The following is a 10,000-nucleotide window of genomic DNA, read 5'->3' on the forward strand; positions in this document are numbered from 1 at the left end:
ACCACACTTCACCGCAGCGCACTACGCAGCAACACACCACACCACACCACACCACGACGCACCACACTTCACCGCAGCGCACTACGCAGCAACACACCACACCACACCACACCACGAAGCACCGCACCACACCACACCACGACGCACCACAAAGCACCGCACCACACTTCACTGCACCGCACTACACAGCAACACACCACACCACACCACACCACACCACGAAGCACCGCACCACACCACGACACACCACGAAGCGCCGCGCCGCACCGCACCTATCCATTAATGTACCAGCGGAATTTAACAGCTCTCACCAGCAGCACATCCATTCCAATGGCCTCACACGCGTCAGCCAACACTCTACACACACACACACACACACCTACACACACACACACACACACACACACACACACACACACACACACACACACACACACACACACACTCTCTCACTCACTCACACATGTCAGCCAACACTCAGCGGCTGATCAAGAAACAGCAAGGTAGGCTCAGGGGTTATGCAGTCATGGTTTAGCACACACTCAAACAGAAACACACACACACTCAAACAGACACACACACACACTCAAACAGACACACACACTCGAACAGACACACACACTCAAACAGACTCCACTCCCTGCTGTGGCACTGGACCAGCTATCAAACATGGATTTAACGATCCTTACTATGTGGGGAGGATATTATGTGGGTGATATCCAAATGAAACTTAGAAGGTGCTGATCCATACACTATTAGAAGCACCCTTAGTCTGGATGTAAGGATGGTCTCTATGGAAACACTATATGAAGCACCCTTAGTCTGGATGTAAGGATGGTCTCTATGGAAACACTATTAGAAGCACCCTTAGTCTGGATGTAAGGATGGTCTCTATGGAAACACTATTAGAAGCACCCTTAGTCTGGATGTAAGGATGGTCTCTATGGAAACACTCTTAGAAGCACCCTTAGTCTGGATGTAAGGATGGTCTCTATGGAAACACTATTAGTCTGGATGTAAGGATGGTCTCTATGGAAACACTATTAGAAGCACCCTTAGTCTGGATGTAAGGATGGTCTCTATGGAAACAGAAGCACCCTTAGTCTGGATGTAAGGATGGTCTCTATGGAAACACTATTAGAAGCACCCTTAGTCTGGATGTAAGGATGGTCTCTATGGAAACACTATTAGTCTGGATGTAAGGATGGTCTCTATGGAAACACTATTAGAAGCACCCTTAGTCTGGATGTAAGGATGGTCTCTATGGAAACACTATTAGTCTGGATGTAAGGATGGTCTCTATGGAAACACTATTAGAAGCACCCTTAGTCTGGATGTAAGGATGGTCTCTATGGAAACACTATTAGAAGCACCCTTAGTCTGGATGTAAGGATGGTCACTATGGAAACACTATTAGAAGCACCCTTAGTCTGGATGCCTCACTTGCCAGTTGCCCTGACAACATCGAGCAAAACAGGCTAGCATGGCTGACAAACACAGGTTGCTATCTGGGGTCAGTTCTGAAACGTGGGTCAGCTTTGGTCCTGGGTTAGGGATGTCTGGGGTCAGTTTTGGGGTCAGTTCTGAAACGTGGGTCAGCTTTGGTCCTTGTAGTGGGTCAGCGCTGATGGACACAGAGAGAGCTAGAGCTGGAGTGTATTATTATTATTATTATTATTATTTCATGATTATATGTTGTTTGTTTTTGACTTTACACTGCTCCATGTCAAATGCATTTCTGTAGTACAGTTTGTTGAGTTGTTTGTCCATGGCATTACTTTGGCAATACTGTTATACGGCCAGGCTTCTTTAAAATTGAAGGAGAGATGGAGAGGGGAGTTAGAGAAAGAAAGATAGAGAGAGAGAGAGAGAGATGGAGAGGGGAGTTAGAGAAAGAAAGAGAGAGATAGAGAGAGAGAGACGGGTGGGCTGACAGGGTACGGCACGTAATTTGATCAAGCCGTCAATCAATCAATCCCCCAGATGGCATCAATCACAGAGGTCCTCTGATGGGCACGGCAGCAACCTCAGCCAATCACAGAGGCCCTCTGATGGGCACGGCAGCAACCTCAGCCAATCACAGAGGCCCTCTGATGGGCACGGCAGCAACCTCAGCCAATCACAGAGGCCCTCTGATGGGCACGGCAGCAACCTCAGCCAATCACAGAGGCCCTCTGATGGGCACGGCAGCAACCTCAGCCAATCACAGAGGCCCTCTGACAGCCCGCCTGGTACACAGGAGAGATGGGCAGGAGAGAACTCTCACAGGAGAGAGTGTGCGTGTGTGTGTGTGTGTGTGTGTGTGTGTGTGTGTGTGTGTGTGTGTGTGTGTGTGAGATGGGCAGGAGAGAACTCTCACAGGAGAGATGGGGAAATGGAGGGATGAAGAGAAAGAGAGAGAGAGAGAAGGAGCTCAGAAAAAGGAAAGATGGAGAGAGGAATGTGGCCTCAAAAGAGAAAGACAATAATGGAGGAGGAGAAAATGAGTGAATCAGGTTGAGAATTGACTGATAGAAAGACAAAGAGAAAGAGAGAGAGAGAGAGAAGATGGAGGTAGAGGGATGGGGTGACAGTCAAGAGTGAAACAGAATGAGGAGGAGAGAGAAGAAGAACGAGAGAGAAAGAGAGAGTGAGTGAAGAGGAGAGAAAGTGAAGGAGATGGAATGAATGCAGAAGAGAGAGAGAAAGAATAAGAAGGAGAGAAAAAGACAACAGAGAGTAAAAGAAAGAGAGAAACAGAGAGAGCGAGTGAGAAACAGAGAGAGAGAGAGTTAGAAACAGAGAGTGAGAAACAGAGAGAGACAGAGAGTTAGAAACAGAGAGTGAGAAACAGAGAGAGACAGAGCGAGAGAGAGTGAGAAACAGAGAGAGAGAGAGAGGAGTACTGATTGGCATCTCTAGTTAAGAGAGAGAGAGATCATCTCTGATTGGTGGCGAGAAACAGAGAGAGAAAGAGAGAGAGAGAAAGAGAGAGCATTTCCACCCCCATCTCCTGCCCTCCTGAGAGCCAGCGGCGGCGTGAGAGAGAGAGGGGGGGTGCTCCGTGAGAGAGAGAGAGAGGGGGGGGGGTGCTCTGTGAGTGGCCCTGACAGGAGCTCTCTGCTGGCCAGGCTAAGTGGGCCTGGTATGGGGCAGAGTGAGCTGTGGACGTGACACCACTGCCAAGCGCAGGCCAGGAGGCGAGGTGAGGCGAGCGAGTGGCCAGAGCTCTGACACCCCTCTGATGGACCGCCGCCGCCACCCTGCAGGAGAATACCCCCCTCTCCTCTCTGCTGCCGCTCACAGAGGCGGGGAAGAGCCGACACGACCTCCTCCTCCTCCTCCTCCTCCTCCTCCTCCTCCCTCCTCCTCCTCCTCCTCCTTCCTCCTCCTCCTCCTCCTCCTCGCCCACCATTAAAAAGTTATTAAGGGATGGAGTCGCACCTGAAGGGACTGACATCCAATTAACATAGAGCTGAAAGAAGGGACTTCAGGCCCTCACCAGGAAGAGATAATGTCCACCTGGACCCCGTGGGAGGTAAGAGGGGGGGGGGGGGGGCAGGGGGTACTGTGGGTGTGGGGGGTAAGTGGCTTGCTCCAGTCAGGGCTAGTCATAGAAAGAGTAGAATAGAGGGGAATGGATTGTGGTGTTGGATATGAATAGCACTGTTTTTAGCAAATAAATATATATATATATATACATGGTTATGGTTAGCACTGTTTTGAACACATATATTTAGCAATGTTTAAAATATATATATACAGCCGCGGAAAAAATTAAGAGACCACTTCAAAATTATCAGTTTCTCTGGTTTTACTATGTATTGGTATGTGTTAAAGTAAAATGTACATTTTTGTTTTATTCTATAACCTACTGGCAACATTCCTACCAAATTTCAAATAAAAATATTGTCATTTAGATAATTTATTTGCAGAAAAATGACAATTGGTCAAAATAGCAAAAAAGATGCAGTGTCTTCAGATCTCGAATAATGCAAAGAAAACAAGCTCATATTCATTTTTAAACTACACAATAGTAATGCTTACACTTAGGAAGAGTTCAGAAATCAATATTTGGTGGAATAACCTTGATTTAAAATCACAACTTTCATGTGTCTTGGCATGCTCTCCACGGGTCTTTCACATTGCCGTTGGGTGACTTTATGCTACTCCTGGCGCAAGAATTCAAGCAGCTCGGCTTCTTTTCATGGCTTGTGACCATCCATCTTCCTCTTGATCACTTTTCAGAGTTTTTTTTATGGGATTCAGGTCTCGAAATTGGGCTGGCCATGACAGGGTCCTGATCTGGTGGTACTCCATCCACACCTTTACTGGCCTGGCTGTGTGGCATGGAGCATTGCCCTGCTGGAAAAAACATTTCTCAGAGTTGGGGAACATTGTCAGAGCTAAAGGTAGCAAGTTTTTCTTCCGGGACAACGTTGTACTTTGCCTGGCTGAGGTTTGTAAAAGACCATATGGATTGAAAAAAGCGGACTGGAGGGTCTTCTAGTTCGTCTTCTCTGATGAGTCCAATTTTCAGCTTTGCCCAACACATGGTCGTCTGATGGTTAGACGGAGACCTGGAGAGGCCTACAAGCCAGAGAGTCTTGCACCTACTGTGAAATCGGACTCATCAGAGAAGACGAACTTAGAAGAACCTCCAGTCCGCTTTTTCAATCCTTATGGTCTTTTACAAACCTCAGCCAGGCAAAGTACAACGTTGTCCCGGAAGAAAAACTTGCTTCCTTTTGCTCTGACAATGTTCCCCAACTCTGAGAAGTGTTTTTTCCAGCAGGGCAATGCTCCATGCCACACAGCCAGGCCAGTAAAGGTGTGGATGGAGTACCACCAGATCAGGACCCTGTCATGGCCAGCCCAATTTCGGGACCTGAATCCCATAAAAAACCTCTGAAATGTGATCAAGAGGAAGATGGATGGTCACAAGCCATGAAAAGAAGCCGAGCTGCTTGAATTCTTGCGCCAGGAGTAGCATAAAGTCACCCAACGGCAATGTGAAAGACTGGTGGAGAGCATGCCAAGACACATGAAAGTTGTGATTTTAAATCAAGGTTATTCCACCAAATATTGATTTCTGAACTCTTCCTAAGTGTAAGCATTAGTATTGTGTAGTTTAAAAATGAATATGAGCTTGTTTTCTTTGCATTATTCGAGATCTGAAGACACTGCATCTTTTTTGCTATTTTAACCAATTGTCATTTTTCTGCAAATAAATGATCTAAATGACAATATTTTTATTTGAAATTTGGTAGGAATGTTGCCAGTAGGTTATAGAATAAAACAAAAATGTACATTTTACTTTAACACATACCAATAAATAGTAAAACCAGAGAAACTGATAATTTTGAAGTGGTCTCTTAATTTTTTCCGCGGCTGTATATATGGGCCATTCTACCGAATTCGTGTAATATGCAGTCCCTCAACAATAAAAACTATTTACAAAACAATTAGGTATTTAGGCATAGATATTTAATTAGAAAATGTTATGGTCTATATAAACCCATTGCATTACATGAGATAGTGATAAGCTAAATATATACAAAATCATCATTTATAGGGTACTTTCTATTGGGAAGTAGCTGTCCCCAACCCTGACATCTAAATTTCAATGCCTTTAAATAACACTTTTCAATTTTTTTAGATTTTTTTCAATGATTTAATTTCAAAGATCTTTATGATTGGGTTGAAACAGAACTTGGAATATTTAGATTTATTGTGGGTTTAATTTTTAAATCAATTTTCTATACTCAAAAAATCATGTCCCTAGTTTTCATGTCACTACCGAAACACAAGAGTTTTAGTCCATTGGCTGAGCCTGTGTTTTAGCCACGACTCTGCATTTTTGACCATGCAGTGACACTGCATCTCTGACCCTCATGGTTGAATGGTAAGTAGCTAAATCCCATAGTTTTTATATAAATGTGTTCCAAAGTCTGAAAATCGACGTGTAACCTTAAGAATTGTCACTACCGAAACGCATGTTTTCTTCAATTAAGTAAACCTTTTGGGGTTTCATGGAAAATCTTATGTTTGTATGTGTGTTCACCTCTTCAAAGATGTGTTTGCATGCCGTGTGCTTGTTAGAATTCTTTATTTATGCTTAAAGTTAGCTAGAATTGTCACTACCGAAACAGTCACTACCGAAACATATGGTAGTGACCTGATGATTTCAGTAGTGACAAAATGAATTGGTAAGTAGTTCAATCCCATAATTTTTAAATAAATGTGTTGTGTGGACTAAAGGGCGGCCCAGAGCACCTTTTGGAAGATTTTGGGAGAGAAATGAACATCCATCCAACAGTGCAGTCACTACCGAAACACTGGATGTCACTACCGAAACAGTGCAGCACTACCGAAACACAGGATGTTTTGTAAAAAATTAAGTATATTGAGTAATCAACTAAAATGTTATGATACTGATTGGATTAATGTATGTTCAATTTCATCAATGAACAACTCTGGAATCAATATGATCAGTATTTAGCATTTTACAAAGAAATATTGCACTTAGATTTTGATGAATTGTATAAATTGAACTTGAAAATTTGGTAAAAAATTCATTTTTATGGATTTCATTGTGAAAACCTTCAAGAAATATTTGTAAAAATACTCTTCAGAGAAGGGAAGGAAACACAATCTGAACAGGTCAATAATAATACTTTTTTACTATAGTAAATGTGATGTTTCGGTAGTGACAATTTTTAGAAGAGGAAAAACATTCCAACACATTCTGAAAATACAATATAAAAATTGACTGTTCTTTTACTAGATAAGTGTACTTTAGATATGGTACAATATACATACGGACAAAGTTTTGGGAATAAAACATAAAAAAAATCCAAATATTTCCGACCTGACTTTGCACCAATTCGGTAGAATGGCCCATATATAATTATCATAGTGTCTAGCACATATATATGATTAGCACTGTCTGCAAGGTCCTCAGTGCTGCTCACGGCTAGACACACTTCACAATCTAATCAGATCTGATGGAAGCTCTTCATTCATTCAGACCTTATTAATCAATCACGTCATCAGTGGCCCTGCAGGGGTGGATCCTGTTCACTGGAAGTATCTGTCTCTCTCCTGTCTTCTCCCCTGTGTCTCTCCTCTGTATCCCTCCTGTCTTCTCCCCTGTCTCCCCTTCTCTGTCTCACTCCTGTCTTCTCCCCTGTGTCTTCCTATGTGTCCCTTCTCTGTCTTCGTGTCCTCATATGTCTCCCTCCTGTCTTCTCCCCTGTCTCCTTCTCTGTCTCCTCCTATGTCTCCCTCCTGTCTTCTCCCCTGTCTCCTTCTCTGTCTCCTCCTATGTCTCCCTCCTGTCTTCTCCCCTGTCTCCTTCTCTGTCTCCTCCTATGTCTCCCTCCTGTCTTCTCCCCTGTGTCTTCCTATGTCTCCCTCCTGTCTTCTCCCCTGTGTCCTCCTATGTCTCCCCTGTCTCCTCCTCTGTCTCCCCTCCTATGTCTCCTCCCCTGTGTCCTCATATGTCTCCCTCCTGTATTCCCCCTCTGTCTCTCTCCTCTGTCTCCCCTGTCTCCTCCTCTGTCATCTGTGTGTGACATTGACCACTACACTGCTGGGAGTAAGAGTGTGTCGTCTCCCTGCTCCTCCTCTGTGTCTCACCTGCTCAGGTGTGAGGTCTCTCTGCTCCTGCGCCAGCATCTCGTACCCCACCATGAACTTGCGGACGGAGGCGGAGCGCAGCAGGGGCGGGTAGTAATGGGCATGCAGCTGCCAGTGGGACATGTCCTCCGTCAGGTGGGCACCTGTGGGGGCACCTGGGAAACAACCAAGACAACATTACAAACCAAAACAATTAAAGGCAAAAAAACAACATGTCAACAAATAAAAACAATACAATTGGATGGCTTGTCGTCATTCTTTCCTTTGTGTGTATGTGTGTGTGTGTGTGTGTGTGTGTGTGTGTGTGTGTGTGTGTGTGTGTGTGTGTGTGTGTGTGTGTGTGTATGTGTGTGTGTGTGTGTGAGTGTGGCACACTGATGTACCATCACTGGAAATTTCCATACACACAGAAAAATAACAAAAGACCAGCTGCGTACAAGATACAAGAACCACAAACAAGGCACACACACACACACACACACACACACACACACACACACAAGGTAATGTTAATGAATGCACGCTTTAAACGAAAGCACATTTAGTCGCTTAAAAGAAAGCTTCTCCTAAACAGAAGTACAGTGATCTCCTCTCGCTCTGTTAGAGGCCTGAGATGAGGGTGCGGAGAGGCTTAGCAGGTGTGTGGCGGTCACAGTGGGGGAGAGAGTGTGTGTGTGTGTGTGTGTGTGTGTGTGTGTGTGTGTGTGTGTGTGTGTGAGGCACCCCGCAGTGGCAGGTGTGTGTGGCGGTCACAGTGGGGGAGAGAGAGTGTGTGTGTGTGTGTGTGTGTGTGTGTGTGTGTGTGTGTGTGTGTGTGTGTGTGAGGCACCCCGCAGTGGCAGGTGTGTGGCGGTCACGGTTGGTTTACTGGAACCACTTCATCACCGTCACACTGAGACTCTCATGAACTTACCTTTTAAAATGTCCGCCGCCATCCCACGAGGAGCGAGAAAAAACCATCTTCACTTGAAATGGGCACTCAACACAATGAATGTTGTCGTGCCGACACTTAACTTGTACTTGTATGGTTGTTCAGTACCATTGTCTTTCACAGAAAAACAGGCGCTAGTAGCTCAGGTCCTAGTAGCTGAGGCGCTAGTAGCTCAGGTGCTAGTAGCTTAAGTCCTAGTAGCGCTAGTAGCTCAGATCCTAATAGCTCAAGCGCTAGTAGCTCAGGTCCTAATAGCTCAGACACTAGTAGCTTAGGCGCTAGTAGCTCAGGTCCTAATAGCTCAGACACTAGTAGCTTAGGCGCTAGTAGCTCAGGTCCTAATAGCTCAGACACTAGTAGCTTAGGCGCTAGTAGCTCAGGTCATAATAGCTCAGGCGCTATGCGCTAGTAGCTTAGACGCTAGTAGCTCAGGTCCTAGTAGCTCAGGCGCCAGTAGCTCAGGTCCTAGTAGCTTAGGCGCTAGTAGCTCAGGTCCTAGTAGCTCAGGCGAGTAGCTCAGGCGAGTCAATGAGTTTGAAATAGGTGCTAGGGCATAGGCGGTCATAGGTGGTGCTAGGGCAGTGATGGTGGTGCTAGGGCCTAGGAGTTATGGTGGTGCTAGGGCATAGGGAGTCATGGTGGTGCTAGGGCATAGGGAGTCATGGTGGTGCTAGGGCATAGGGAGTCATGGTGGTGCTAGGGCAGTCATGGTGGTGCTAGGGCATAGGGAGTCATGGTGTTGCTAGGGCAGTCATGGTGGTGCTAGGGCATAGGCAGTCATGGTGGTGCTAGGGCATAGGCAGTCATGGTGGTGCTAGGGCATAGGCAGTCATGGTGGTGCTAGGGCATAGGCAGTGATGGTGGTGCTAGGGCATAGGCAGTCATGGTGGTGCTAGGGCATAGGCAGTTATGGTGGTGCTAGGGCAGTCATGGTGGTGCTAGGGCATAGGCAGTCATGGTGGTGCTAGGGCAGTCATGGTGGTGCTAGGGCATAGGCAGTGATGGTGGTGCTAGGGCATAGGCAGTGATGGTGGTGCTAGGGCATAGGCAGTGATGGTGGTGCTAGGGCATAGGGAGTCATGGTGGTGCTAGGGCATGGGGAGTCATGGTGGTGCTAGGGCAGTGATGGTGGTGCTAGGGCCTAGGCAGTCATGGTGGTGCTAGGGCATAGGCAGTCATGGTGGTGCTAGGGCATAGGGAGTCATGGTGGTGCTAGGGCATAGGCAGTGATGGTGGTGCTAGGGCATAGGGAGTCATGGTGGTGCTAGGGCATAGGCAGTGATGGTGGTGCTAGGGCATAGGGAGTCATGGTGGTGCTAGGGCATAGGCAGTGATGCACGCAAACCTTATGTGACCTTTGACCCCTGGCCTTAACAAGGCAGGGTGTACCATAGACATATATATGTCTATGGGGTGTACCACGGACTGATCAACAGCACAGCAACCGAT

At 46.2% G+C, this 10,000-nt stretch overlaps 1 protein-coding gene across 1 annotated transcript in view; it reads right to left on the bottom strand.

The window, feature by feature from the left end:
• LOC308367710 (galactose-1-phosphate uridylyltransferase-like) overlaps window positions 1–10,000 on the bottom strand; it is a 50,902-nt gene that overhangs the window by 4,594 nt on the left and 36,308 nt on the right. Inside the window, exon 3 of the mRNA XM_080841701.1 lies at window positions 7,621–7,775. Coding sequence (XP_080697827.1) covers window positions 7,621–7,775 — 155 coding nt within the window. The remainder of the gene's footprint in view (window positions 1–7,620; window positions 7,776–10,000) is intronic.

The sequence above is a fragment of the Sprattus sprattus genome, assembly GCF_963457725.1.
Source record: "Sprattus sprattus genome assembly, chromosome: 7".
NCBI classification, from domain to species: domain Eukaryota; kingdom Metazoa; phylum Chordata; class Actinopteri; order Clupeiformes; family Clupeidae; genus Sprattus; species Sprattus sprattus.